The sequence below is a fragment of the Colletotrichum godetiae genome, assembly GCF_030913485.1.
Source record: "Colletotrichum godetiae strain CBS 193.32 chromosome Unknown BDP55scaffold_36, whole genome shotgun sequence".
NCBI lineage: Eukaryota > Fungi > Ascomycota > Sordariomycetes > Glomerellales > Glomerellaceae > Colletotrichum > Colletotrichum godetiae.
Genome location: NW_026851284.1, coordinates 393,095 through 420,348, shown reverse-complemented (window position 1 = coordinate 420,348; position 27,254 = coordinate 393,095). Strand labels below are relative to the sequence as shown.

General features: G+C 49.2%; 13 protein-coding genes across 13 annotated transcripts; 7 read left to right on the top strand and 6 right to left on the bottom strand.

Annotated features, from left to right (window-relative positions):
* Window positions 1-161: 161 nt before the first annotated feature.
* On the bottom strand, window positions 162-1,005 carry BDP55DRAFT_731258 (family 16 glycosyl hydrolase; the record flags this gene model as incomplete). The annotated part of the gene is made up of 2 exons (XM_060579794.1): window positions 162-495; window positions 551-1,005. 2 exons carry the CDS (start codon window positions 1,003-1,005, stop codon window positions 162-164), a joined length of 789 nt encoding a protein of 262 aa, XP_060426769.1.
* Window positions 1,006-1,981: 976 nt separating this feature from the next.
* BDP55DRAFT_244956 (uncharacterized protein) lies at window positions 1,982-2,747 on the bottom strand. Its single transcript, XM_060566236.1, has 2 exons — window positions 2,566-2,747; window positions 1,982-2,502 (listed from the first exon to the last, which is right to left on the bottom strand). Exons 1-2 carry the CDS (start codon window positions 2,614-2,616, stop codon window positions 2,164-2,166), a joined length of 390 nt encoding a protein of 129 aa, XP_060426768.1. The 5' UTR covers window positions 2,617-2,747; the 3' UTR covers window positions 1,982-2,163.
* A 1,397-nt stretch (window positions 2,748-4,144) lies between these two features.
* On the top strand, window positions 4,145-6,163 carry BDP55DRAFT_672501 (NADH:flavin oxidoreductase/NADH oxidase). Its single transcript, XM_060575539.1, has 4 exons — window positions 4,145-4,593; window positions 4,664-5,331; window positions 5,407-5,751; window positions 5,827-6,163. The coding sequence occupies exons 1-4, from the start codon at window positions 4,416-4,418 to the stop codon at window positions 5,869-5,871; spliced, it is 1,236 nt and encodes a 411-aa protein (XP_060426767.1). The 5' UTR covers window positions 4,145-4,415; the 3' UTR covers window positions 5,872-6,163.
* A 411-nt stretch (window positions 6,164-6,574) lies between these two features.
* On the top strand, window positions 6,575-7,555 carry BDP55DRAFT_557884 (beta-lactamase-like protein; the record flags this gene model as incomplete). Its single annotated transcript, XM_060569740.1, has 1 exon — window positions 6,575-7,555. One exon carries the CDS (start codon window positions 6,575-6,577, stop codon window positions 7,553-7,555), a length of 981 nt encoding a protein of 326 aa, XP_060426766.1.
* Window positions 7,556-7,754: 199 nt separating this feature from the next.
* On the bottom strand, window positions 7,755-9,974 carry BDP55DRAFT_717938 (uncharacterized protein; the record flags this gene model as incomplete). Its single annotated transcript, XM_060578393.1, has 1 exon — window positions 7,755-9,974. Exon 1 carries the CDS (start codon window positions 9,630-9,632, stop codon window positions 7,755-7,757), a length of 1,878 nt encoding a protein of 625 aa, XP_060426765.1. The 5' UTR covers window positions 9,633-9,974.
* A 2,203-nt stretch (window positions 9,975-12,177) lies between these two features.
* BDP55DRAFT_244928 (uncharacterized protein) lies at window positions 12,178-12,683 on the bottom strand. The gene is made up of 2 exons (XM_060566235.1): window positions 12,495-12,683; window positions 12,178-12,403 (listed from the first exon to the last, which is right to left on the bottom strand). Exons 1-2 carry the CDS (start codon window positions 12,585-12,587, stop codon window positions 12,278-12,280), a joined length of 219 nt encoding a protein of 72 aa, XP_060426764.1. The 5' UTR covers window positions 12,588-12,683; the 3' UTR covers window positions 12,178-12,277.
* Window positions 12,684-12,783: 100 nt separating this feature from the next.
* Window positions 12,784-14,530, top strand: BDP55DRAFT_672495 (uncharacterized protein). Its single transcript, XM_060575538.1, has 4 exons — window positions 12,784-13,217; window positions 13,281-13,484; window positions 13,542-13,964; window positions 14,025-14,530. The coding sequence occupies exons 1-4, from the start codon at window positions 12,928-12,930 to the stop codon at window positions 14,152-14,154; spliced, it is 1,047 nt and encodes a 348-aa protein (XP_060426763.1). The 5' UTR covers window positions 12,784-12,927; the 3' UTR covers window positions 14,155-14,530.
* Window positions 14,531-15,942: 1,412 nt separating this feature from the next.
* BDP55DRAFT_634760 (major facilitator superfamily transporter) lies at window positions 15,943-17,716 on the top strand (the record flags this gene model as incomplete). The annotated part of the gene is made up of 4 exons (XM_060572703.1): window positions 15,943-16,211; window positions 16,281-16,657; window positions 16,730-17,273; window positions 17,332-17,716. 4 exons carry the CDS (start codon window positions 15,943-15,945, stop codon window positions 17,714-17,716), a joined length of 1,575 nt encoding a protein of 524 aa, XP_060426762.1.
* Window positions 17,717-18,577: 861 nt separating this feature from the next.
* On the top strand, window positions 18,578-19,540 carry BDP55DRAFT_731252 (uncharacterized protein; the record flags this gene model as incomplete). Its single annotated transcript, XM_060579793.1, has 1 exon — window positions 18,578-19,540. One exon carries the CDS (start codon window positions 18,578-18,580, stop codon window positions 19,538-19,540), a length of 963 nt encoding a protein of 320 aa, XP_060426761.1.
* Window positions 19,541-19,566: 26 nt separating this feature from the next.
* Window positions 19,567-20,522, bottom strand: BDP55DRAFT_672490 (uncharacterized protein). Its single transcript, XM_060575537.1, has 2 exons — window positions 20,276-20,522; window positions 19,567-20,226 (listed from the first exon to the last, which is right to left on the bottom strand). Coding segments are annotated over exons 1-2 (264 nt in total). The 5' UTR covers window positions 20,278-20,522; the 3' UTR covers window positions 19,567-19,964.
* A 400-nt stretch (window positions 20,523-20,922) lies between these two features.
* On the top strand, window positions 20,923-22,647 carry BDP55DRAFT_672489 (major facilitator superfamily transporter). Its single transcript, XM_060575536.1, has 4 exons — window positions 20,923-21,282; window positions 21,346-21,379; window positions 21,433-22,015; window positions 22,064-22,647. The coding sequence occupies exons 1-4, from the start codon at window positions 21,087-21,089 to the stop codon at window positions 22,619-22,621; spliced, it is 1,371 nt and encodes a 456-aa protein (XP_060426759.1). The 5' UTR covers window positions 20,923-21,086; the 3' UTR covers window positions 22,622-22,647.
* A 1,607-nt stretch (window positions 22,648-24,254) lies between these two features.
* BDP55DRAFT_695967 (ketoreductase) lies at window positions 24,255-25,396 on the bottom strand (the record flags this gene model as incomplete). The annotated part of the gene is made up of 4 exons (XM_060577536.1): window positions 24,255-24,629; window positions 24,665-25,024; window positions 25,086-25,312; window positions 25,375-25,396. The coding sequence occupies 4 exons, from the start codon at window positions 25,394-25,396 to the stop codon at window positions 24,255-24,257; spliced, it is 984 nt and encodes a 327-aa protein (XP_060426758.1).
* Window positions 25,397-26,179: 783 nt separating this feature from the next.
* Window positions 26,180-27,237, top strand: BDP55DRAFT_750119 (CipA protein; the record flags this gene model as incomplete). Its single annotated transcript, XM_060580611.1, has 3 exons — window positions 26,180-26,251; window positions 26,315-26,589; window positions 26,727-27,237. The coding sequence occupies 3 exons, from the start codon at window positions 26,180-26,182 to the stop codon at window positions 27,235-27,237; spliced, it is 858 nt and encodes a 285-aa protein (XP_060426757.1).
* Between the last annotated feature and the right edge of the window lie 17 nt (window positions 27,238-27,254).

Sequence of the window (27,254 nt, the reverse complement as noted above, 5' to 3'; positions counted from 1 at the left end):
GGTTCGGGGTCGGCTTGGTCGGCCGACATCAGTCCGGTGCCCGACGGCGGCTGTGAGGCCATCGCGGATGCGGGCTCCGGCAAGGGGAGGTGAAGAGTTTTCGGCTGTTAGTAATTTGGTGGTAGGCTCACTCATTCACTAACAGCAGATGCCAAGAAAAATTAGGCGAGAGGGAAGTTCAGCAGAATGAAGTGAGGCGAGTGGACCGCCTGGGTCCAAACGTCTGCGGGCAAATCGGTCTCAACGACTTGCCAGAATAGAATGCCATCAACGAACCACCTCACAGCCTCGAGCTCAGCGGTGCGGTCAACCTCGAGGGTGTAGGTGTGGAAGTTACCCTGGCAGGCGGTGTTGGGGCATTCGCGGCTTCCGACGAGGCCGTCAGTCTCTTTGCAGGGACCTCCGGGGTTGACACCACAGTGCATGACACCCCAAACGCGGTTGATTCCGTTGACGTTCTCCATGATATCAAACTCACCAATGGCAGGCCAATTCCTTCCAACTTTGTCAGCACATAGCTAGTACTCGTGCGCTTCTTATCGTGACTCACCAATAGTTGCCGCGGTATGCATTCCCAAGAGTCCAGAATGCTGGCCAATACCCAATGCCATTGCTACCAACAACGGGAAGATTGAGACTAGCTTGGATGCGCATCTTGCCACCAGCCTGGGCCATGAAGTCTCCGCGCTGAGATTCAATACGAGCAGATGTCCAAGAACCAGATGAAGCTTTGATGGCTGTAATCTGGAGAGCTCCGTTTCCGTTGATACGAAGATTATTGACGCTGCTGGTATAGGTCTGGATCTCTCCGGTGCCCCAGTTGGCAGGGCCGCCAGGGTAGGAGGTACCGGTGTCGATGATCCAGTTGCCGGTATTGGGCAAGCTGTTTGCAGATCCCACAAAGTCGTCACTCCACGTCAGACTGAAGCCGGGGATTGTTGGAACTGCACCGTGAACCGCGGCGAGACCCACGGTAAGAACCGCGACCACTTTGTTGAATGCCATTGAAATAGTTCGTGATGGTGATGTTGAAGATAGAAGCCTTAGGTGTTGTGAATCAAATTTGTCAGGGGGTAAGAAGGCAAAATTGAAGACGGAATCAAGAAAACGAGGTGTGCAGGAGCGATCTCAATTATTTTGGAAGTGCAAATTACTGTTTCAATTCTCTTCATCTCTCCAGAGACTTCTTCTTCTTATATAATTTCAAGTGTATGTATCATTTCTATTTCTGCATGGTCTGCAGCTACATGTTGTCGTCCTGAGCTTCATTCCAGTAGATTGAATTGACTAGCCGTACACACATGGTGGTCCGTTGCAACACAACGCGGGGGACACTGCCGAGAACCCCACGATCCATGCATGGTGTTGTCTCCTTTCCACCCCACACGCACTCACATGTCATTATTGAACGAGGGTAAATTGCACAGGAGGGAAACGGCCCTTTTCAACTAGTGAGACCCTTTCAAGATGTTACCGAAGAAGAAGTTGGGGAATCACATGGCGCAAATGATGGCCTGAGAAAGGTAGCCAATATCGAGTCGTCTAGCCTCTGGGATGCCCAGACCGACAGTTCGTCTGATCTTGATTCCTGACAGACACTGTAGCATCGGGGATCCCACTGGCAACTTTTTGGGTCGTTCAACCACCCCTAGGACTTGAATTGAGCATGATTCAGAAAGAGCATAGCTAGAAAATAAGCTGTGGTCTATGCAAGTCACTGGGAACCGTTCGCAAAATCACTCGCAGGCAGGTTCAGATTGAAAACAAACCACTCCATGAGTCATCGGAGGGGGGCGTTTCCGGTTGCTAAAGGTTAGGTGCGGCGGGATGGGTGAATATTTCAGGGCCAACGGAGTACTTGCAGGCAAAAATGGAGAATCTAGGATGAGCCTTTCTTGGCGGAGGCAAGAAGCCCATAATCCCATGTGGTGCAAAATGTAACCCTGTACTTCGGCTAAGTCTTCTTCTCTTCACAACTGCTTGGGAGTCAGCACCTTTATAGGTGGATGTCAGACTGCCGTAGAAAGCTTGGGGAACTTAGTGTATGCAAAACGAATGTGAATGATGTACGCCCTGGCATATGCGAGTGTCGATTGAGGTACATATTACCAGGCACGCGAGACCCAGGATATCTACATCACAGGGCTACAGGATGCCCCTTAATCATCCGTCTGATGGCAGTCGGCCGTTTAAGCTTGTTTCCCCGTGCCTGTCGATCGGTCGATTGTCAGTTTCTCTTCCCCTCCTTTCACATGACATGATGACTAGGGACGGTTCATATTCCTCGAACCCCCCAGCTGCCCAATTTGGCTCAACGGCCGACCATCTTCGGTGCTTTGCCGGCATGATTGATTTGTTTACTCTGCCCATGAATGACTTCTTCCTGCTCTCGCTTCTTCGAGTCAGGCATCCCAAGATCACGCGGGGACGCGGAGACGTGAGCTGCTTCGGTGTCAACCAGGGTGTTGAGCAAGGGCCAGCCCCGGCCTGAATTGCGGAGCACTATGCCCACGGGGGTTAGTGCAAAGAACTTTGAAGTATCCTCTGCGCCTCCAGGCCACTAACAGGGGGCAAAGTGATTGATAAGATGAATAAAAAACTCCAACGGAATTGCATATCGAATAATCAGTATGGCAGTAAAATTAAAGAAAGAACTCGTGAAGACCACATAGGTTGGGAGAAAAGCCTCCCCACAACGATCCGAACCTCGGCCTCAAAATGCCGCTGTGCCATTACGGGATCCGGGGTAGCTTCTAGTATGAGATTCAGAGCCGAGACGACCTGCATGAGAAAAAAAATGGAGCTTTGGGGAACATGGGGTAATAGTGTTCATGTTTGACGCGCACCTATGGCGATAGATCAGTCAAGGCGAGAAGTTGGTCCTTTAGTAGGCCTGGGCTGAAACCTTTGACGTGGTATCAATCAAGGTTGTTGTCACTGATCAATTTTCGCTCGGTGACATGTCGGCGACAGGCAGAATATTTGACTTTGGCAGTACGATATCATCACTTGTGTCGGTAGCATACACTTCTATGTCGTCCATTCTCCGTTTACCCTGCCGAAGATCCAGCTGGGCAGATTCAATTGCCCACCCGTAGTGCGATGATGTTGAAAATTCGCCTCTTATTGTTGACATAATCTATTTGCAGGTCGTGCCGAAAAGATTTCAGTCCGTTAGCTCGCAGCAACTTGCCAGAGAGAACGCGAACGAACGCAACTATTCATTTGAGAAGCACCTTCATACCCATCTCCGGGTCTGACTCACACCTCAGTCTGAGTAGGGTTGCAGGCAAATCTTCGACATTCAATGTCGGCTCTACTCAACGAGCATTCCACTATGCGGGCGTCAGGCGAAATTTTCAGGGAAATAGGGTCGGGTTGGTGAGTAAAGGTGCTTCGGTTCGTCCCACACCTGACGTGCAGGTGTGGCGCACGGCTGGATGACATTGTTCTGCCTCGACTATGATTTTCATCCTTGGTGCGGGTTGGGGGGCCGCGATATTCGATAGACTCAAGGAATCTCTTCTAGGGCGTTGCGATTGGATAACTTGGACTCGTTAGACACGTGTCTCCAGGCTGGCTTCAAAGTCTGTATGTCTGACGCAGGGCAGTCCACCTTTAAGCCTTCGCCAACCTGCATTAAAAAATGTCAGCTAGGTAATGCTATCCTGCGTCTGTGCTGCGAAAAGGGGGTCCGAAGTCCCTACGGTACGACCTTCCGCTGGCGCAAATGCCTCACTTATCCGTTTAGAGCAATGACGCGGTGCGAGGGCAGCGGAGTAATTAAAGTCCGAATCCGGTGGAAGTACGGCTGAAAATTGGTGTCGAGTCTTGCTGTACTCCGTAAACTCTGTCCAGGCTATATTAGCGCTTAGTAAACTGCATGTCAAACACCGCCCAGCGCGCAGCGGAATTTGTGGGACTGATCGGCCAGCTTTAGGAGGCTGGGCAAATCTTCGGTGTGGCTAGCAATGAAAACCAACTCAGCCATACGGAGTACCTCGGCACAAATCCCAGACACATCCGTACAGATACGGTGAACGGGCTAATTCTGGTCCGATGCAGTGGGGCTCCCCCGTTTCGTCGGTGACTTGATTTTTGTATCCGTAATCGGTTGTCAATAAAACCTAGACTCAGATGATAGCTTGGAATCTCATCTCCTGTTGTGGGACTGTGGCGGCCTTGCGGCGGTGTTTCGTCCGTCGAAACAGCGGAGTCGAGATTTGATCCGACTGAAGATTTTGATAGAAGGCATCCTTTGAGTCAAACATTAAACAATCACCGCCCCCTCCATTCTTGGTGGAAACCCGGACTGAACTCGTACCTGTCCTTTGCCTCTCTATTCCGAGTGAACCAAATTCACAATTGACTCAACTTGAACTACTAGACAGACAAACAATCGGAACACACGAGCCATGTCAAACTCGGCAATCGCGAAGCCCTTGACGTTAGGATGTGGTCTCACTCTGCCCAACCGCCTCACAAAGGCTGCGATGGCCGAGAACATGGCTGACAGCGAAGGCTTACCTTCCCCTGCCTTCCACGCACCTTATGCCGAATGGGCCGAGGGTGGTTGGGGACTGGTCTTGACCGGTGAGCAGGCTCGTAGTTCAATGTTTATCATGCAAGTACGTCGCAGCAACTGACTAATCAATGAAAAAAGGCAATGTGGAAGTCGACCAGAGGTATCTTGGTTCGGCCAAAGACATTGCATATAACGACTCGATCCCGTACGAGCAGCAGCTGGAGGCCTGGAAGGCCTGGGCAAAGGTTTGCAACAAGAATGGCACCCCGACCATTGTGCAGGTCAACCATCCCGGTCGCCAATCTCCCCTCGGTGCTGGCAAGCGTGGCTTCTTGGAAAAAGCGATTGCGCCCAGTGCGATACCCTTGAATTTTGGACAGGGTATTTTCGCGCGTCTCATCAGCTCTTTGGTTTTCGGTACTCCTCGGGAGATGAGTGTTTCCGAAATCAAAGATGTTGTGCGTCGTTTCGCCCAGACCGCAAAGTTGGCATCGGACGCCGGTTTCGCCGGGATGGAAATTCATGGCGCTCACGGCTACCTGCTAGCTCAATTCATGTCCGACAAAAGCAACACACGAACCGACGATTACGGCGGATCACCGGCCGCCCGTGTGAAGATTATTGTCGAAATCATTCAGGCGGTCCGTGAAGTGGTACCGAAGACCTTCTGTATTGGAATCAAATTCAACTCGGTTGACCACCAGTCCCAATCCGAGCTCGATGCCTGCATTGAACAGCTCAAGTTGATCACTGATGCTGGGGTTGACTTTTTGGAGGTCAGCGGTGGCACATATGAAGACCCCCTGGTAAGTAGCGACTAAACTCGTACCACAAATGCCTTTGAAGTTTGAGATCCCAAGCTGACCCAAATTCTTTTCAAGATGGCTACTGGTGTTGCCGATGAAAAGAAGTCAGATCGTACGAAGGCACGCGAAGCTTTCTTCCTTGAATTTGCCCGGGCGATCCGCCGTGACTTTCCAGAGGTTCCCTTGATGGTGACTGGCGGCTTTCGTAGTCGGCAAGGGATGGAGGCAGCTCTCGAAAATAGAGGCTGCGATCTCATCGGACTAGGCAGGCCTGCAGTGTTGAACCCGGCACTACCAAAGAACACCATCCTTGCAGTCACTGTCAAGGACGAGGACGCTAAGTTGTACGTGCGCAAGATTGAGGCACCTTGGTTCACTAAGAAGTTTGGACTCAAGGCGATTGGCGAAGGTGCTGCGACGGTAAGTCTCAACCCGTACTCCGTACAGATGGAACATTGCTTTTCTATGTGACTCGACTGACGTCCGTACACTTAGGCCTGGTACGGCGCTGAAATACGTAAGCTAGGAAAGGCAGAGTAGGACTTGAAAATTTGAGGTAAAAGATACGAAGACTTTTGAGACCACCGCCACAGGCTGAGAAATCGCTGCGATGTTCTCTTTTTCCACGTGTTTTCCTGATAAGCTACATAATGTGGAAGACGGATGAAACGTAGTTACAGCCTCAATGAAATGCACGATAGACTCTCACCACACCTACTGCCATGGTTTTCGGTATCTTACCTAAGGCAATGAAATATGTGCCGAAATCTGCTGTTCATCAATGAGCAAGTCTCCCTTGCTTCTTCCCGGATGCGCGGATAATGAATTCCAGCGAAGTTCCCCTTGCGGCCCGAGCTAATGATTGCTGGCGGCTGTTCTAATTTGCTGGCCCATGATGTTGCTCCGGCTTTCCCCTCCTCCCCCGCACATCTATGAGAATTCCGGTTTTCAATGGGATACCGGATTAATATCCTACGCGCTGAGGAATCTGATTTCGATACCACCTTCCAGAAACGTATGCCTTCTTTTCCAACATCGTGTTTGTTTGAAGCCGGAGACTGGAGTAGATTTGGCTTGTTTTGGTCTCGGTGGATCGTTGCGCGCTCCAGAAACTTAGACATGCAGATCCTGCTTGCTCATATATTTCCGAGGAGAGATTTCGAGTGCATGTATAAATGAGCTGATGAGACATCGAAAAGCAAGACCCTCTTGTAAAGACTGTGTCCGATGCCAATCATTCAACATGAGGACCAATATCTCGACATTGCGGAATGTTATAGCTTTGGCGGGTTTTGCCCGTGCGCAGTTTCAAGACTTCTTCAATATCACAGAATTTCCAAAGGAGCAAAATATCAACGTCACAAAGTGGATGAACGAAGCACGTACGCTTGCAGGCCTAGATCTCTACCCGTACTTTGCACACCGCTGCATCCTTGGCCAAGTCTACCCTGAGCTTTCCTCCGCTACACAGATACCAGGGTTTATTGCCCCTCACAAGGTTTTTGACCGATTATACTACATTGGACAAAGCGCTGTCTCGGCATGGGCTTACAATACTGGTGATGGCCTGATTGTCTTCGACGCTCTCAACAATGCTGCTGAGGCCGAGGGCATCCTGATCCCCTCTCTCTCGACACTTGGATTCACTGCCAGCGATATCAAACATCTTGTCATTACCCATGAACATTTTGATCATTATGGAGGGGCCCGATGGCTCCAAGACAACTTTTCTTTCTCCACATATGCTTCGGCTGCGGCTTGGGAAACTCTATCGCAAATTGAGGACGGACCGATCAAGGACAAAACCATCTCGGATGGTGACCAGCTGACGATCGGCAACGTTACGTTCAATTTCTTCGTGACACCAGGTCATACGCCGGGCACTGTGTCGACAATCTTTGAGGTATCTGACAATGGCGCAAAGCATATCGCAGGCTTCTACGGCGGTGTTGGCATTCCAAGCAGTGCGTCAGCCAAAGACCAGCAAGTCGTGTCCTTGAATCGGTTCGCAGACCTGGCAAAGCAGGCGGGCGTGGATACACTCATTGCCAACCACCAGAACCAAGATCGTGCGCTCTATCACTTCGATCTCCTGGCTCACAGACAAGATGGTACTGAACACCCATTTGTGATCGGCACAGACGCCTTCGATCGATATCTGAAAGTGAATAAACTGTGTGTGAAGGTTAAGGCTGCTAGAGATGGGCAGTTTCTACAAACCTAGGGATAGCCTAGCACAAAGAATCTCGTTCACAGAGTAAAAAAATATCTTGACTCACACATCTCATACCCTCGATGTTTTTCCTGATAAATTGTACTTGTATTGGTTTGTGTGCTCAAGAATGTAAAGGTCCCTAAGTACATACGAAAACGTAAAATAACGAATGGAATTTGGATGAACCTCTTATGAACCTTTTGGCATCTCATGCAGGCAAGCTTCCGCTGATGGACCAGTACACGTTGTAATTGAAACCTTGAGCATCGTAGAAGGGACCAAGGTTTACACTTTTGCCACCTGCCGTTGCTGTAAAAGCCAATCCAGTAGTTCCTGTCCGCTTGACGGTGGCCAAGTTCAGCGCTGGAGTGGTAGAAAGTGTTTCACTTCCGTAATTTCCACTCAGAATGACAGGACCGTAGGCGAGTGCGGCGATGGTGGGGTTATCATTCGCAGGGACGACTTGTAGCTTCATGGGCAGCTTCACAACCACAGTATCGCCGGAGACCCAAGTTCGGTCGATGGACGCGTATGTTCCGGCGACACCGCTTATCGCTTGGCCATTCACGGCCACTTGAGCTCCCGAAGCCCATGCTGGAATACGGATACGCATGATCCATTTGCCAGCACCAGTGACTTTTAGAGTCGTTGTTTCTCCGCGGGGAAAGTCGGTTGTTTGAGTGACAGTGACGCTGCGCTGTGTCCATGTCAGAACTGAGGGAATGAACAGGTTAATATAGAGCGCATAGTTGTCGTAAAAGTAGATGGAGTCCATGAGCTTCGTGTTTGTTTCCAATCCAGTTCCTTGGCAACACCAGAAGGAGTCATAGTCGGTACTCCAGGTTCCTCCACCCCAGGCTGGGCCGACGCCACGACGTCCACCGGGGTTCAAAGGAGTGAAGTACGTGATATGGCCATGACCATCAGATGGATTTTGCTGGCCCAGCAAATGGTTGAGTAAAGCACGCTCATAGAAATCAAAGTAAGTTGTCGCGCTCGGCTTCGTCAACCAGAGCTCTCGCGTGAGCTTGAGCATGTTGTACGTGTTGCAAGCCTCACAAGTGTCCTGATTCAAAAACCCAGCAATAGCATTAGGGAGCCTAAAGTGCTCTGCCTGGCTGTTGCCGCCGATTGCGTACGAATGCGCGCTAACGGTGATGTTCCACGCGTTGCGAGCAATGTCTTGGTATCGACTAGTCCCCGTCGCTTTGTACTCGCGTGAGGCTCCGATCCACTTTGGAACTTGAGTGTTTGCGTGCAAGCCATTAAGACTGTCCTGGTTCGAAGCAAGAGGGTCGAAAATGGCGGCATGATCAAATCGCTGTGCGACAGTGAGCCATCTTTCATTCCCGGTTTGGTGGAAGACGTCGGCCAAAACTTCATTCATTCCTCCAAACTCGGTAGCCATCATGGCCTGCATCTGGGCATATGTGAGCTTTGCCGTGCGAGAGTCGACCCAGGCCGCCATCGCGAGGAGTACATCTCGCGCGTTGGTGTCACCGATGTGGCGCCAAATGTCGAGCAAGCCAGCCATGGTCTTGTGAATGGCATAGTAGGGAACGTTCCCGTTGCTGAGAGTGCGGTTTTCAACGGCGGTGATTTCGGACTCGGGAAAGCCAGAGAGATAGCCAGTGATGAAGCCAACTTTGCTGTTGTTGGCTTGGCACTTCTTTAGTTCGGCAGCAAAGTAAGTGGCCCTACTTTTACATTCGGCGTCGTGTAGCTGGGCGTAGCAAAATGCCCATGCGTTCAGAAAGTGGCCTTGGAAGTGAGTTCTGAATGGGAAATCCGGGGCATCCCATCCGCCATTTGTTGCCGCGTTGTTTGTGGACAACCCATGGTTCTTGCGGAAGTTGTACAGCAAGCGCTCAACATCGACCCATTTAAGGTACGTCAGAGTGCGAGCCTGATTATCGAAGAAGCGTCCACTGCTCAATGTGACCTGGCTCATGTCGAAGGCCCAAGCCGAGACACCCTTCTCTTGATATACAGGAGGCACGGCTTGTGCGGTCACGTCCATGATGGACGATTCCACAACTATCGCTAAGGACGCTAGGCCTCGCAAGATTTCTGTCGTAAACCACATGATGGCGACGATTTGAGCCGAAACTCTGTACGGAAGTTTGGTAGTTATTGAAAGTTCAATGAAAGCCCGGAGCTTTGAATGCCGTCAACGCTTTGTCAATGTGAATCAGCCAAGAGGTGCCGATGAATGGTTTATATTTATCATTTGCTAAGTAACATCGGATCAACCCACCGCCCTGATACTATCCCATTGGGAACAACAGCGTCCCGCTACGAGGCAACCCTCGTGATACTGTATACCCCACCATCAACTCGTTCAACGACTGGTGCGCATGGTCGGTAGCGGAGGTGAGGTTACACTCATGAACTGGTGGTATGTTAATAGTAGTAGGCTTGTGCAGGCTGGCCCCTGGTTCGCCTTCCCCGCACGATAGAGTGGCACGAGTGGATGCTGGGAACAACTCGATTGGCGCGGTACCTTCAAGCTTTCCTCGTACTGAAGGATCTGCCAAGGAAGATTCTCAGCCTATCAGGTGAGCCGCGAATGAATAATTGAGTTGAAATCATTGTTCCTTTGTGACCACCACATTCCAGGCGTTGAAATCACAAAGTGATGATGTAGCGCAGGCCGTCTTGAGGGCGCATCGTGTAACATATTGGCCGAAAGTAGATCTGCCCATTACATCAAATTGCTGTGATTCACGGCTATTCGGTCGACTCACCGTGCCGGCGTAGCCGATTCAGTGATGGGATGAATGCTTCAGACGAACGATAATTGGGACGCATGACCTTGGTATTTATCCTCGAGTTAGCCGCTTTGTATCAAGCCTACTCGGCTGAGTACTTGATGCAACTTCGTCCCCACAACCTCTAATCGGGTTGCTACGACCCTAGACCGGTCAGGAGAAAAGGTTTGGGTTGCAAGTCAAGCGTGTTAGAAAGGACATCTCTTTCGGGAGACTGGTGGTGCCCTTCCTGGGCTGCATATCTCACCGAGGGCACGTGCAATTCCAACAAGACCAGAGCGAACCCCTGACAGCCGGCACTTGTGAATATGATACTGACGAGCAAGTTTCGCCAAAGTCCTCACATACCGGCTGCACACTCAGATCATTCTTCCCCGCCAACCCCTCAACTTGATGCGTGTCCAACGATATTAATGACTGAGACAACACACATGTTCGGTATACGGCTTCTTCAATTCACTGTATCACTGTATCATGAATTGGTAATTCTTGCAAAGGCAAGGACGCTAACGCTCCCAAAAATTGGAGTTTTACCACACGCCAATGACTAGGTGGACATTCTGGGGTATGCTTTCAAAGAATAGTAAGCCCTCAAAGCTGCTTGGTGGAACAGCTCATGTTGCTTGGAAGATGTATCAAAATGCAAGATATGGGATAGAATATGTATGTAGCACAATGTGGCATCCTTTATTCATCTGCGTAGAAGAACCAAAGAGGGTTTTATGCATAGATTAATGTAAATGATAAGCTCTCGAATCGTATTCTATCGCAAAAACGACGACGTTAATTGTGGGCAGCAATCAACGCCACATATACCCTAGAACATCTTCACCGTTGTCTTGTGATATTGGTTCCCTACCTTAGTAACTAACGTCGCGCCACATGCAGCGTGACAACAACTCGCAATATCGTAACCCCTAAGTGGCAGTATGTGCTCGCAACGATCCCATTAATTGGTCGTTGATAAACCAGAGCAAAGACTTGGATGAGTCAAGTTCGATCCCAATTCCAATTTACCTCCCAGTGAGATGTCAATGAGATGGTCACACTGTGGCAACGCGAGACTCGCCGCCCGCCATCACAAAGCTACTGCGCTTCCAACTCATCTATTCATCTGATAACCCTCTTTCTTGCTTAAGAGTTGAAGCCCATGGGCTCTTAGATGATGTGCTTAAAAAATTGCCTGCCATCAACGTAACTGTTAGTGCACTTGTAAAGTGTAATGCAAGGTGGTCTCAGTGCCTATTTCTTCCAAGGGCGGTAAATTCACAGGATAAGGCCCCAAGTAGGCTACGTCAATAGTCACAATATGAGCTAGTATTCAATGTTGTGTGAGGGCTTGGCTAGTGACATTACGTCCTCCAAACTTTATCCACCTGTACTAGAAACATTTTTTAGATTCTGCGCCAGCGGCCAACGTCTTCTTCAATGCCTTAGAAAATGCCGAACTGGTCTTTCATGGTGGTGATCAAGCACTAAATGATGTCAACACGTCATTTCAGTAAAATAGCTCATGGATTCACGCCCCAGTTGTCGGCAAATGTCAGAAAGTCTACAGACAGAAGAAATTAGGGGAAGGCCCTCCATGAAATGGAAATTACATGCCAGGTCAATAAACCGAGGATCTTCTGATATTTCTGCATAGCTGATTCACCCTGATTCTAGTGGAGACAACAGGGCATCAGCAACCAATTGTTTGACTTCACTTCCCTCTCGGCATTAAAGTATCTCCAGCAAATGTTAATTCGCTATGCAACAAGGGACGTACGTGCTCGGTATGAACTAAACCAACTTTGTTCGGTTCCTCGATTCGCCAAACTCAAAGGCTTAATTAAAGCCTGGCTGAGAATGAATATGCTACATGAAGGTAATGTACTCTTCTCTTCGGAATTTTCATTCAGTTTGTTGTGCCATTCTACCCGACGTCTCAAGGCATCGGGGAAAGACTCTTAGTGAAGTGTCATTGACATGCGGAATCCCGAGGATCCTCCTGCCTTATAATGTATGATAACAAAGCGAAATGTGGTAGATCGATGCCATGCATCCGCATTCGAGCTGCTAGGTTGAGCTTCGTGGATGGCCTCTTCTGCACATTATTAGCCCGGGCTCTTGAGTCCTCCCATAATCACAGAAGTCGACCGGCATTATGCATATAGCCAGCGAGACAGCATACTTACCCCCATCCCCATGAACCCTGTTGTGGCTTTCGGTGCTTGCTTGGCCGGAAACATCCATAGAAGTAGCACACCTTGACCGTGGACGATTGACATGGTTAGTGAGTGGCTCGATTAGAGTTCGCCGGTCCACCGAACCGAACCGAGCTGAAGACCCGGCCCGGCGGAAACCAATCCCCGACTAAGGTATCTTTCGGAGCGGTCTTGAAGTGTGTGTGGAGCCGGAACTTTCTCGATCTAAGAACATAAAGTGATTTGGCCTACATCTAGCCATCCAACTCAGAAGAATACTGCAAAAGCTGATGAACAGATCGCGGTCACTGTATCCTTCCGCTGCCTTAGTAAATCAGATTCTAAACCACTACAGAACCCGCGCCGAACACTGAAAGCCTTAGAAGCATACAGTCAAACTCGAATCATACTACCGAAAATTGATATGGCAACGCGAGCACGAGCCATTGATCCAGTGGAGGTTAAGAGGACCTTTGCTGCTCAGTTCGAAAGCAACGATATTGTCACATTTGAAGCCGGCAAGCGCTATGGAGATTGGCGCGACGACTTTCACCGAAATGGCTGCGCTGTCATCAAGAATGTCATCAGTAAAGAGCGTGCCCAATACTACTGCGATAAGCAAATCGAATGGTTGAAGAAATTCGAACTTGGCTTCGACGAAAAGGATCCTACTACATGGACTGCGGATCACCTTCCAATCTGTTTCAAGGGAGGGTAAGTTGAAAACCTGATTATCTGATGAAGGACGGTCGGGACTAACATTGTTTCCTTGTGTAGTATGTATTCTGCATACGGTGCGTCCCATGAGCAAATGTCATGGGAGGCTCGTACGGAGCCAAAAGTCATTGAAGTCTTCGAGAAACTTTGGGAAACCAATGAACTTATAACGTCGTTTGACGGCATGAACATTTCTCTCCCGAACCGTAACGACATCACGTGGAGTCCATGGCCGCACTGCGACCAGAATCCTGAAAGAAAAGGGCAAGTTACATCATGATATAATTTGATCGTATGAAACCTCACACTAATGATTATTAGCATGCAAGCTGTTCAAGGCCTTTTGAACTTTGCGCCCAACGGCCCAAACGATGGTGGCCTCGTTCTGATGCGTGGCTCAGCTAAGCTTTTCGATGAATTCTTCGCCCACAAGCGTGAATCCGCCGATCATGAGGACGCTCCGCCCCCAGAAATAAAGTTCATGGACCTTTTCCTCTTCAACGAGAAGGATGTCCAGTGGTTCGAAAGTAAAGGGTGCGAGCTCTTCAAGGTGAACATGGAGCCCGGTGATTTTGTGTTGTGGGATTCGCGGACTATGCACTACGCCCGATTCCCCGAAGGTGATCAGATCAGACATGTGCAGTACATTTGTATGACACCGCGGAGATTCGCTACGGATGAAGCTTTGGAGGCAAAGAAATATTGCTTCGAGAATTGGTTTGGCACGACACACTGGCCTCACTGGTAGGTTCAAACTATCCAAATCTCGAGATGCCCTCCTGCGCACTTGCTGACCAGGATCAGCAACATTCGCCCGTCACAGGACCCTCCTAAAAGGAATGGAGAAATCTGTCCCAAGCACCGGAAAGAGCCATTTGAAAAGCCCCAGATCACAGATCAGCTGTTGAAGTTGGCTGGGATCAGGGACTACTAGTTATCGCAACCAGAGTTTAAGTTTGCGACAAGATTTTAGTAACTCGGTGTACCCTGATGTAGCATAGCTCAATCTTTTCTGCCAGGCTACCCGAGGAACAACGTATTGGACAGACAGAATGAGAATGTGCTCTAGCAACCGTATCGTTCTGAACAATGGCTTGATACGTCTTGCTGCGACAGCGAGCCCGTTGAAATCGAGATGCCAGCAGTGCAATTATCAGAGTTCGTCAATTTATACCGACACTTGTGGGCACAACACGCGAAATAGGTATCTAGCAATGTTCAAATTGGCGAAGTGCTCTAGATGACTATCCCATCAAGAAAGGTAGCACGGCACGGGTAGGTAAGAAGGCATTCAATTTGGAGGATAAGAGGAACAGGCCGACGGACTAACGTATGTATGTCTCGCTGTTACCCCGCTGTTACCCCGCACTCGCATGCATTATCGTCTTAACGCCGTGCCGCCCTCGATGGAATACGGGATTAAGATCTTCTGATGAATGCTAGCGACAACAGAAGCCTCGTGTTCAGTGTCGAGGCCGGGACAATCCAACGCTTTAAGTTCATTAGTCTGGCGTGTATAGCGTCTTATGGCACGTTCTGCGCAAATCACATTCAAGCTTGCGGCAGTCTAACTTGCGGCAAAAACTAAGAAGACTGGAAGTGCATTGAGAGAAAGATTCGTACAGTTTCCTTCTATGGACCCGGTTTCAATTCTTGGGCCAAGATCCAACAATTCGAAGAGATATGTGCCTGGGCAGACCTGATACTGGGAACACCAACAATGACCTGCTCCAAGTGAGTTTCAATCGAAGAAAACCGAAACTGAGAATGCCAATACATGATATTGGTCCGTGCAGCCTCAACCTTTTGCCAAACACAAAAAGTCCTTGCTCACGCCGGGGACAACGTAAGACACGAAACCGACTTAGCAGTAAGTATCCCTAGATGACCAGAACTGCGTGGTCGGCATGCTAGGCTTGGCGCCGTCTAGGGCCCTGCATAGCTCCGATGAACGGAAGAATAGCGGAGAATTGTAGTCCACCAGTTGGAACTCAGAGTTCATCACAAATGGCGGGTAGAAAGTGCGAATGCGTCGAACTATTATCCCCACAAGCCCTTAAACCCAGAGCCACCATTTCCCCACGGGCAATAAGCCGGAGAAGTCGCACCGCGGTGGGAACCCCGCGTTGCCGAAGTCGACGGATTTTAGAGTGCTGAATAACGCGACAGCAGGGGTCCCAGGCTTAATAACTCGACATCATATGTCTCTGAGTGTCTACGAAAATCTGTATATTTGAAACTACTTTGGGTGTCGTTCAAGACTGTCACGAGCTCTTATCGGCCCATTCAGACTTGCAGAGCACGGTTTGTGCTGCAGAGCTGATTTTCAAACCTCTGCTACTGAAAGGAGGTCGATATCATTGAGTGTGGAAGAACCCCGCACTCTGCACGACGCGTGGAACCCACTGTGATGTAATCTTTGCCCATTCCCTACTGGACCTACGAACTTGGGCTACATGGAGGGTGCGCCAAACCTTGCCCATCCCGTCTATCGGATCCATGCCGGGAGTTGCCCGAAACCGCAGAGTCGGTACTGGGAGCTAGCATATGGCTATCCGAAGCGCTCGTCGTCAAAATTTCAAGTATTTGAGGAAACAACGTCCTTTTCCTCGAGCTTGCAGTAGGCTTCAGGTCCTCACAGCCGCTAGACATCCCAAGAAATACCACTCACCGAGTATAATCGAGAAAAACTCCTAGGCGAGCCCGCGACTCATTATCAACAATGGTCGACGCAGTTCCAGACGTCGCGGACACTAAGTCGCGGAAGAGCGATGTCGAACATGTCGAGCAAGATCTGAAGAAGCCACAGCTCCTACATGGAGACGGCCAGCAAGAGTACCCGGAGATCTACCTTGAGGCGCTCGCAAGGTACCCAAATGACGAATCCATTGACCAAGCCGATGAAAAGCGTCTTCTCCGCAAACTCGACATGAGAATCTTGCCACTTCTCGGCATTTGCTACTTTTTCTACTACGTCGATAAGACCACACTGTACAGCCCATTCTTCCAAAAACCCATGAGTCCCGGGCTCTTTGTATCTCTTAGCTGATCGCACAATAGATCTTACGCGGCGATCTTCGGGTTGAAGGATGGTCTCGACCTGAAAGGCGAAGAATATTCCTGGCTTTCTAGTTGCTTTTACTTCGGCTGGCTCATCTGGGCCATCCCATCTAACCTCATCATGCAACGCTGCCGTCCAGCTTGGTATCTCTCTTTCAATATCTTTATGTGGGGCGCACTTCTTATGGCCCAAGCCGCCGCAAAGAATTTCGGCGGTCTTCTCGCCCTCCGCGTACTCTCCGGTGCCTTCGAGGCCATCGCAGATCCTGCTTTCATGCTGATCACATCGATGTACTATACAAGATCTGAGCAGCCTTCTCGCATCTCGGCGTGGTATGCTTGGAATGGAATTGGCGTTGCTGGCGGTGGTCTGATTGGTAAGTTTGGACGACTCTCGTGCTGTACATCGTTCTTCCTCGGCAATTATCAACTGACAATTCTCATTTTAGGATATGGTATTGGACACATTAAAGGAGCCCTAGAATCGTGGCGCTACGAGTTCCTGGTCGTCGGTGCTTTCTGCGCGTTCTGGGCAATTGTCCTTGTTCTCTGCCTTCCCAACTCTCCACGAACCATCTGGGGCTTTAATCACGAAGAAAAGCTCATCATGATCGCGCGCATGCGTCGCAATCAGACAGGTATCGAACAACGCCGTATCAACTGGGGTCAAATCAAAGAGGCTTATATGGACTACCAAACTTGGCTTTTTACCTTGTTGGGCTTCGTCTCCAACGTCCCCAACGGTGGTATTTCCAACTTCTCCACACTTGTCATCAAGGGCCTTGGCTTTGGAACGCTCGAGACAGCGCTACTTGGCATCCCGCAGGGCGCTCTTGTGGTCATATGGATTGGTCTCGGTGCCTTGGCGAATAGGTATATGCCGGCTAACAGCCGCACACTTATTTGCGCACTCTTCATGTTGCCAACCATTGGCGGTGCATTGGGTTTCCTTCTTGCACCTGCCAATGCTTATACCGGCCGTCTCATCTGCTTGTAAGGTCCCTTGTCACATGCATATCGTGGGGTATATACATGTGCTAATCTTCACAAGCTATCTAACCGGTTCATACCAAGCATCGTTCGTCATCTCTCTGTCGCTCATCACATCAAACACGGGCGGTCAATCAAAGAAGATGATTGTATCCGGCATGATTTGGTTTGGCGCTTGCATCGGCAACATCGCAAGTCCGTTCTTTTACAAGACGAACCAGGCCCCTTCGTATCACCTCGGTATTGGCTCCCTCCTGGTCGCAAACTGCATTGAGCTTGCCCTCTTCTTTGTCTTTCGGTATGCTTTCATCTGGGAGAACAAGCGCAAAGAGAAGCAAAGAAATGCGCTACACGCAAGTGGCAACTATGCCGCAGACGAGCTCAATGCCACAGCGTTCACAGATATGACTGACAAGGCGAATCCCAATTTCGTGTATGTATACTAGAAAGCTCGGCGTTTACCCTGTCATCTTTTGATGCAGGAGGATAAGTGGTACACGTCCAAATTGAATAACGACAAAGCCGATGTTGAGGCTTATTGACGCAAGGCAATACATATAGGCCGCCGCCAGACTACTTAGTTAGAACTTCGGTACCACGGCCGATCCGTACATTCACGGATGTAAATGATGTTGAAATAGATTCCGCTCAGGCTTGCGATTGGAAATCACCAATGCAATTGAAGAAGTGAAATAGTAATAGAGTTTGGAGACTGAAATTGTCCGAGATGCCAAGTTGGGAAAGGGTTTGCCGAGGTCATGATTTTTTGAGAACGCAGCACATCTAAACTCCTTGTGTTTGTCCTTCAAGCCGCTTATGTCAGCGGGACGCTATTGGTTGACCTCCGTTTTGATGAATGTTTGGATGGAAACTGTTGTCTAAAGCGGTAACCTTTACCGCGGACTGACCGGAAGACTAGCCGAAATGTTCGAGTTTACGTGACCTTTAGTCAAGAGCACCCTGGCCTGAAGCTTCTTTCCGATAACAGGTGTCGTTCATGGCAGGGCACCAATAGCTCAGTCTTATTGACAGTCTGGCACATGTACCCTGGCCCTGCCCAGCCTTGTCAAGCTCAGACAATGCTCTCGGCTACTGGGCCTGTACAAGGCCCGAACGGCACTTGTTGACTGCCGGGCTACTACACTTGTGACCAACAAAGACTGATAAGTAGTACTTAAGGTCTCTATAGGATCCAGAAATCACGATTCTGTCCTCACGCTCATCCCGAACCCGCCGTCACCCTCCATAAATCATTATCTTACTCACTCTGTATCACAAAGTACCGCTGTCAAGTTGCATACCCTAAGATGTCTTCATTCGCCAAGCCTATTCCCAACAGCATTCTCATTTTCGGAGCAGCCGCGCATATTGGCAGACCCTTGACCGAATTTCTTTCCCGAGAGGCTCCCACTATCAAGTTACGACTCGCGACGAGCAGCCCGAACAAGAAGAAACAGCTTCAGGATGCTTTTCCGGACGCCGAAGTAGTTGAAGCCAACTATTCAGACGTTTCATCTCTCTCCGCCGCCCTAACTGGCATTGAGGGTGTCTTTGTAATCACTCCAGGAGGCATCTCGGAAGAGAAGGCTATGACAAACTTGATTGCTGCTCTGAAGCAGGCCAAGTGCGTCATACATATCATACGCCTAATGGGAGTCTTCCCGGAGATTTCGCCTTCACAGGTGCCTACTACACTCGGTCCGGGATCCCTTCCCATAGAACACCCAATCGCCAAACGCATACTGGATGCAAGTGGGCTGCCTATCACCTACATAAACTCTGGAGCAACCTTCATGGACAACTTCTGGATCCAAATAAAGTCGGTCATTGCAAAGAAGACCCTGATCTGGCCAGAGCATCGTGTGCCCTTTCTGGACCCTCGAGACATCGCAGAGGTTGCGGGTAGACTGTTCTTGTCCAACAACGCGAAGCACATTGGTGCATTTCACACAATGAATAATGGTCATGACTGGCTCACGTTCGAGGAGGTGGCAGCTATGTTGTCTGAAGTACTCGGCGAATCGATTGCGTACGATGGAAGCTTCGAGGCGTTTTCTGGTTTCTATGGATCTGTCATGGGACCTCAACTGGTGCAAGCCATGTGGAACTTTTTCAAGTATGAGGAGGCGCATGAAGAAGTTTGGTCATTGAACAATTTCGTGGAGAGGACTCTTGGCAGGAAGCCCACAACTGTCAGGGATTGGCTGGAGGAACACAAGGCTGGATTGATAAAAGGTACCGGAGATGCCCCTTGGGCCTCAAAAGCATGAAGTCTTCCGTTGCATTAGCGATTGTAAGATTGCAAGAGTATTAGTTTAATACATGACCAATCTTAGTTGCTGGATATGGCGAATGATTTATCACGCATGCTGTGAAGCCCTTGTAGCCTTTTGGTTATATCTCTCCTGTAATTGGATAATTTTGACTTTAGTTACGGAAGTTCGTACCAGCAAACTCATCAAGTGCTGGATGTCGTTGGTACATCAGTCTCCGTTTTCCTCCAAAGCCGATCCCCTTTTTGAATTTTCAATTAGGTACAACGCCTTATAATGACACGGAAATATCACTATTGAACAAAAGGTCCTGGAAGAATACGTGATTCGTTACTACCCTAAGTGGCAATGTACCGACGTCATCCAGTACTTGATTGGATACCACAGAGAGGGAAAGTCAATAGACTTCTCCAGCCAACTCCTACAAGTCATCTACTTCTGCAGGATAAGAGTTGCAGAGGTATGTGGAAGGGCTGGTTGACATCGACCCTTGCAAAGGTCGTATGATCGGACAAGGCTGGGATCTCTCAATCGAATGATGGTGGCGAGCGATTGCCGGGGAGACTTTAGAGGCGTGTGTAGAGAAGGCTTCGCTCATAGGTAACAAAAGTTGTGGTCCCACCTGTCTTATGGCTTTGATCAAATATTCCAAGATGGCTGCCCGATGGTACGAAATGTCTCTCCTGCCCGTAATCAGTACCACTAGCAGATGCGTCTTGTTTTCTCTCGTACATGTGCGGAGGCCGAGAAATGGGGAAAGCTGTACGACAGGATCGTTCAGGACGTCTCGCTCACATTGAAGCAAAGTAAAAGCCTATGGCCGTCCACGAATCGGAAATGATAGGGCCTATTAGGGAGGCGTTCCCCCCGGCAAGCCAAGCCTTTGGTTTGCACCAGGAGGGCAGGAAGCACGCTCCCTTTCAAACAAAGAGATCCGAATTGATATTCATGAGAATGTAAAAGCCATTGGCTGATAGGTGGGTTTACAGCGGAAGGTGAAAACCCGACGCCCGCTGCAGAGGTCGCGCAAGGGCGTCAAATCAGCCTTAATTAGCACGTCAAGAGTGATGACTGGAGCCTCAGCCATGCATACATAATTAGCAACCCGGAGTCCGGAGGGCAGACTGGAGAGGCGGTGCGGTAGCAGAAAACTGGGCCGAGTCACACTGGGCCGAGTCACACTGGGCCGAGTCCACCTAATGAATCGTGGGGAGGATGGCGGGGAGAACCGTTCTCGCCGCGGCTGGATTCTGATGGGGAACTAAATTCTGGGGCCGAGTTCGGAGACCATCGGCCAGGGACGGACGATACCACCCGTGGTGAATTACCTATAACAGCAAGAATGTCTTCCGATCTGTCAAATGCACAGCTGAAAATAGCAGGTATCTGCGACTTTTGTTCCTCGAATGTAAGGGCTGCTCAAGTCCTAAGTCCTCAAAAGGATCCTTCATCGTCGACTCATTGCACCCTAGGACTTGGCCTCTCCCCCCTGCAATCTACAACCACACTCTTGAAATCTTTCTTCCCGTCCGAATTTTGCAGTATGAGAGAAAAGCTAAAAGCTGTGCCTATTGAGCTCTCATCACCAAAAACCTGCTCTGCACCACGAGAACACCCTTACAATGCCGAGGCAAGCGCTGAGAGGATGGCCACCCACAACAGTATCGAGAGAAGCGCATCGCGACCAAGTATAATCATTGATACGCCGCCAGATGGAGGCGCTAGAGCGTGGATGGTAGGTGAGTGGAGCTTAGCAACACGCAAATGGTGTACCAATCTGTACGTTACTGATATTATGACAGTTTTCAGCACGTTTCTCGTTGTTATGAACACTTGGTTCGTGGTTCCAATATTATTATCGCATGATTCGGGATTCTGACACATTGTAGGGGTGTAGCAAACTCCTTTGGCGTCTTTCAGCCATACTTCACTGGTGTCTTTCTGCGGCCACAGTCCGATGTCTCGTGGATCGGTTCCTTTGAAGTATTCCTGCTCTTCTTTGTCGGGACGTTTACAGGACGATGGACAGATATGGGGTTCTTCCGTCCCTTATTCGTCACCGGCTTCTTCCTTGTCATCTCGGGAATGGTTGCTGCCTCCTTTTGTACCACTTATTGGCAATTTTTCCTGGCTCAGGGCGTCTGCCTAGGGCTTGGAAATGGTTGTCTGTTCTGTCCCTGCATGGCGGTGACATCCACGTACTTTGCGAAACGTCGCTCATTAGCATTCGGCCTCACAGCCGCTGGGGCTGTTGTCGGGGGTCTCACTATCCCGAGCATGGTTCGGCAGCTTTTGCCCAAGATCGGTCTTGGCTGGACAATCAGAGCGATTGCCTTGATTCAGGTTATAGCTTTAGTAGTTGCTGGCCTACTGATCAAGACGAGAATACCACCACGGCAAGCAGCACCTCTGGTAGAGTGGGCAGCTTTCCGAGAATCAGAGTATGGTTTCTATGCTATTGGGGCATTCATGGTAAGCATATCGACCTAGAGCAAGCAAAAGTTACTAAATAGTCTCCAGTGCTTTTGGGGAACCTACTTTGCCTTCCATTTCCTTGCGGCGTTCTCCCGAGACGTCTTGGGACTTTCTTACATAGATTCACTTGACTTGTTATTGGTTCTCAATGGTGTGGGTGCGCTCGGAAGAATTATCCCGGCTCAAATTGGGGACATAATTGGCACTATTAACACTTTTGCTCCGATGGCGTTTATGACCGGCACCGTCATGTTTTGTTGGATTGGTGTGCAAAACACGACGGGGCTGTACGTCTGGGCGGTTTTTTATGGCTTTGCTGTTGGCGGAATCCAGTCGCTATTCCCATCAGTACTCAGCAGCTTGACCACGGACCCTCAAAAGCAGGGTACGAGAATGGGTATGGTTTTCACGGTAGTCAGCTTCGCATCTCTCACCGGATCGCCGATCGCAGGAGCTATTATCGATGCGATGGGGGGCAGATACGTTGGCGCACAAGCATTTGCCGGTTGTTGCATGATTTTGGGAATGGCATTCGTTCTTTCTGCACGGGTTTGCAAGACGAGGAAAATGGGAGCGGGGGCGTTTGCCTTCATCAAGGTTTGATAAACTTCTGCGAGACACTCATCGCGTACATCTATGGTATTGAGTTCATGAAGCTTAGTTGATATCGAAGAAATCAATGTCTTTCCAAAGGTCTCTTACCTGTGATATCCAATGCCCAAATGAGCCGTAGTATATGATACTTAAAGGCCTGTGACTTCACTTGAATGAGGCAATCGCAGACTACCTTGAATTCCGGTGTTGGAAGTTGTTGCATGTGCTACTCAGATATGTACAAAACATGCCACTGAAATAAGCTCACACTCCGTATCAAGTCTCTGTGTAGAAAACCATCGTGATATGAAAAGATTTTTGATATACCACCAGGGTAAGGTTAAACGTACATGTATCTCATGGCTGTTTTGAGTAAAAGAGTCTGACTCCGAAGATTTCAAAATCCGGAGACTGGCACCTTCTTTGACAAACAATGATACCGCTATGAACCAATAACCTCACTTCGTAGTTTGTTTATAATTCTCAAGAATTCTTTAAAATATTTTTGAAGCGTCATGGATCGACTGATCCTCAAAACATGATGCTTCCACATTCTTATGCAAGTATCAGGCCTGTGAGGAAGATGGGCTGCTTGTTGGAGAAGTTCGGCACGTCTCCCATAATCCCAACAGCATCAGGCCCAGCGAAAGCAGTCTTGATCTGTTCCAAGTTGTCCAAAGTAAGAGCTGATCAGAAGGCGTACAATGGCGGGGTACCGTCAGCGCCATGTTGTAATCTCGTGACGGCCGGTATATGACGCCGTACTTTCCTCATTGCTCTTGAATCAGGGGAATATGCTTGGTGTTGCAGTAGTTGATATCGTACTTGGCAACCGGATCATCGGGGCAAACGACAGTGATGGTGACATTTATGATGGCCGATGTTTAAATCGATACTTTGGACAAAACCCGCCCGCATCATGGAAACCAGTAACCATGGAAGTCACTGCAGACAAGCGGATTCTGGGATGTTTCTACGATATCTACCCGGACCACGACATCACTCAAGTCTCTAATGCAATCTGCGCAATCCGTCTCATTCTTTACCACCTTCTCAAAACTTATTTTCCAAAGAAGAGTCGACCAAAGGAGAACACCTTTAGTGGAACAGGGCGCGATTCGGTCAATCAGGTGTGCGCCTCAGTTTATCTTACAAGGAGTATACAAAACAAATACGTTGCCTTTCTCGCCTGTGCAACAGCTTCACTGCAAGACCTTTCTGGCGCCACTTTGTCTAATCAATCAGGCATCAGAAGATAAGAAAGCAAAGGTATGGGTGCAAGAATGTCTGAAGTTTATGTGAGAATCTGGAGGCCTCACAGCAGCTAAAGAGATACTCCATGTCACACAAACAGCACCGGACCTAGACTACTGGACCGTGTTTGCTATGACCGGCAGCTACGCTCTCGGAGCCTAAAACAATGTGGCTAATTCTGTGATACATTTTCAGTTACTCACATCATGTAATATGAACAAAATTGGGTTTATGTTCATCTAATTGGACATTACATGTGATGAGGAAGGAATACAAGCACCCGCACTAACTCTAAGTGCAAGCACGCTAGCGTCATTCGCAACAGCCCGATGGAAGCCTCGGCCAAGCCAGCCATTATACATCGAGGGCTGCAAAAATGAGCCTCTCTCTACTCCTTCAATCCATCCAAACGTATAGCTGAATCAACAACAGTCCCTTCATATGGGGTCCATTGGAAGCCCAAAATTTCCCTCGCCCGGAACGTGTTGTATCCAAAAGACTTCAAAGCCGGACTGGGCGCTCCTCCGAAGTTACCAGGTTCTGGCAGCTTTTCCCTCATTGAAGGGAAGCTATTCCAAAGTACATTGGCCATCTCTTCATTGCTGTAGAGTCTGGCTACAGTAAGGAGACGCTTTCCCCCGGCGTTCTGGACCTCCATGGCTTTTACGTGTGCCAGGGCGATGTCACGGACGTCAGCCCCGAGGGGCAATGCTGTGGGCGGCAGACCTGCCTTGTGCTTTCCGAGAATGAATTCTAGCAGAAGCTGGTTTAAGGTGTTATTCCGGAGAGTGACTTGACCGGCACTCTGATGGGGCCATAGATCATGGACGGGCAGATGGTGGACAAGGTAAAGTTTGGCTTCTCGGTCTTGACAAAGTTCCAGGTCGCCCTTTCGGCAAATACTTTTGAAGCAACATATGCCATCATGCCATTCGAGGAGGCATCCTCTCGAGTCACTGGGCTCCAGTCTTCCTCTGCGTACGTCTTTTCTGTGCCCATGGATGCAAGTCCAGGGTTCAATATAGCTGCGAAGGAAGAGGTCGCGACGACGCGCTTGACACCGGGGCAGGAATCTTTGATCGCCTTGAGAACGCCCGTGGTACCGAGGACAGCAGGATCAATGAGATCTCTCTTAGGGTCTGTGACATTGTAATGAAACTGTGCAACGTTGAGTAGGAGGTTCAAGTGACGGTAGCAGTCAATTTTTCCTAAGACTTACTGGGCTTCCCACGTGTATCACAGCTTCAAGTCCAAGAGAGCCCAGCCCTTCGAAGGCGCCATTTACTGCAATATCTGGGACAAGCACATCAAGATTGCCATGAGAAACGTCTTTGTAGGCGTTCGGTACCGCTTTAGACTTCTCCTGAGATCGGACAGTGGTGATAACGGAGTGTCCACGCCCCAACAGAGTGTCAATTACATGACCGGCCACGAAGCCAGTGCCTTCTATGTTCCAGGAAGCTTTTGCATGAGCCTTACTCCAATTTTCATAATACACTCAGTCATACCGGTGACAATATCTTTGGTCATTATTGTGCGTGATAATGATGTAAAATACTTTATGGAGTGATCGCTTGCGCTGCGTTTGTGGATGGCTTTATTGATAAGGCGATTCGAGTGACGAAACTTGAGAAGCAATTGTGAGCTTTTTCAGTGGCTTTTCAAGTCAACTGCTGCATAACTCGCTACTGTAAGTAAGTGACGCGTGATTGCCGATAGAAATCAAGTGAATGGTCGGCGCCAGGTCTGGATGAAGAAGCAACGTGAGCCTGGCGAGTAATGAAACTTTTTCAATGGCTCGATCTTGGCTTCCACGAGCTTTCAAGCCATGTCATTAACGTTGAAACTATGGCGACACTGGCCTTGGAATACCCCTAGCATCAAGATAAGGTTCGAAATGGCTTACAGGGCGAGTTGATGCAAGCCGTAACGCCAGCCATTTCTGGACACAAACATCAACATTTAGACCAAGTTGGGACTTCGCAAGTGGAAATGACAGCTCGGTGCCTCGGATCCATGTCGGTATTACCAAGACATTACTCAGACAGCGCTGACATTTAATTGCATTCACTCCGATGTCTGACCCATCAAGAACAAGTCACCCTGGGCATATCTCAAGATCGCGTCTGATTTCAAAGCAATTGGACATATTTATCAGAACTATTGCGGGTACCGGCAAGCCAGTTTTCAATCGTTCAAATTACCAGTTGAAAGAATAGTTTGATTGTCATTCCGATGACTTTTGTTTGATTCTATTCGCTTGTGAGTCGTTCCATGATCTGCACATTAAGAACCACCCCGATGAGAGACAAAATGGTCGAAGACTTTGCACGAGATGATCCGGAGGGGTTCCAAAACTTCATCGAAAATGTAGCCATTGTAGGAGTGAGTTACTCCGGATAATGTCTACATGTGGAGATAGGTTATAGTTGACGAAATAACTTCTAGGCTGGCGAGAACATTAGAAAAGCCATCGCAGAGGAACTCCTAAAGACTGGGAAACATACCGTGACAGCTATCACGCGTAATGAAAACACTGGCTCCCTACTGAATGGTTTCAAGAAAGCCTCTGTCAGTTACGAGGACAGGAAGTCGGTGGTGGCAGCTTTGAAGGGTCAAGACTTCCTCATTATCACGCTCTCACTGAGCGCCCCTCCGGGTACTTATACATATTTGATTCAAGCTGCTACCGAAGCAGGCGTTTCATACGTCATGCCAAACGCGTAAAGTACCAACGCACACAGCAAAGCCATAGGAGAGACATTCCTATCACAAACGCCGTCATGGAGAATATCGCAGAGGTTCAGAAAGCGGGCTTGACTTCGATTACGCTGATGAACGGGTTGTGGTACAAGTAAAGTCTCGTCGCAGGTCCCGCCACCTTTGGCTTCGACTTGAAGAATTGCGCGATTACTTTGTACAACGACGGCGAACAAGCTATCAAGGTCTCTGCATGGGTACAATGTGGTCGCGCCGTTGTGTTTGTGTTGAGCCATGAGATCCTCCCCGAGAACGCCGACGATCAGTTGACAACCATCTCCCAATTTCATAACAAGACTGTCTTTGCCTCAAGCTTCAAGATTATCCAGCGCAACATGCTGGAGAGTGTCAAACGAGTGACGGGGACAGCCAATTCTGATTGGAACATTGATCATGATACCACTAAAAAGAGATACAGCGACGGTCTTGAAGAGCTTAAGCAAGGCAAGGGGGACGGCATTTATAAGCTGATGTACGCTGGTGTCTTCCAACCGACCGATGATGCAGACTTCGCGTCTGACAACAATCTCCTGGGACTGCCAATCGAAGATATGGATGAAGCTACTCGCACTACCATATCAATGTATACAGAATATCCAATCGATAGATGAGCCACTTGGCACTATCT

Bases quoted from the DNA above. Each gene is read 5' to 3' on its own strand.
- BDP55DRAFT_672489 (XM_060575536.1), top strand. From the start codon at position 21,087: ATGAGAGAAAAGCTAAAAGCTGTGCCTATTGAGCTCTCATCACCAAAA. The intron at 21,283-21,345 runs GTGAGTGGAGCT...ATATTATGACAG, and splicing joins CGCTAGAGCGTGGATGGTAG to TTTTCAGCACGTTTCTCGTT. The intron at 22,016-22,063 runs GTAAGCATATCG...AATAGTCTCCAG, and splicing joins ATGCTATTGGGGCATTCATG to TGCTTTTGGGGAACCTACTT.
- BDP55DRAFT_672501 (XM_060575539.1), top strand. From the start codon at position 4,416: ATGTCAAACTCGGCAATCGCGAAGCCCTTGACGTTAGGATGTGGTCTC. The intron at 4,594-4,663 runs GTGAGCAGGCTC...CAATGAAAAAAG, and splicing joins TTGGGGACTGGTCTTGACCG to GCAATGTGGAAGTCGACCAG. The intron at 5,752-5,826 runs GTAAGTCTCAAC...CCGTACACTTAG, and splicing joins TTGGCGAAGGTGCTGCGACG to GCCTGGTACGGCGCTGAAAT.
- BDP55DRAFT_244928 (XM_060566235.1), bottom strand. From the start codon at position 12,587: ATGTCAATCGTCCACGGTCAAGGTGTGCTACTTCTATGGATGTTTCCG. The intron at 12,404-12,494 runs GTAAGTATGCTG...AATAATGTGCAG, and splicing joins CAGGGTTCATGGGGATGGGG to AAGAGGCCATCCACGAAGCT.
- BDP55DRAFT_244956 (XM_060566236.1), bottom strand. From the start codon at position 2,616: ATGCAATTCCGTTGGAGTTTTTTATTCATCTTATCAATCACTTTGCCC. The intron at 2,503-2,565 runs GTTAGTGGCCTG...CCGTGGGCATAG, and splicing joins TATCAATCACTTTGCCCCCT to TGCTCCGCAATTCAGGCCGG.
- BDP55DRAFT_672495 (XM_060575538.1), top strand. From the start codon at position 12,928: ATGGCAACGCGAGCACGAGCCATTGATCCAGTGGAGGTTAAGAGGACC. The intron at 13,218-13,280 runs GTAAGTTGAAAA...TTCCTTGTGTAG, and splicing joins CCAATCTGTTTCAAGGGAGG to TATGTATTCTGCATACGGTG. The intron at 13,485-13,541 runs GCAAGTTACATC...AATGATTATTAG, and splicing joins CAGAATCCTGAAAGAAAAGG to CATGCAAGCTGTTCAAGGCC.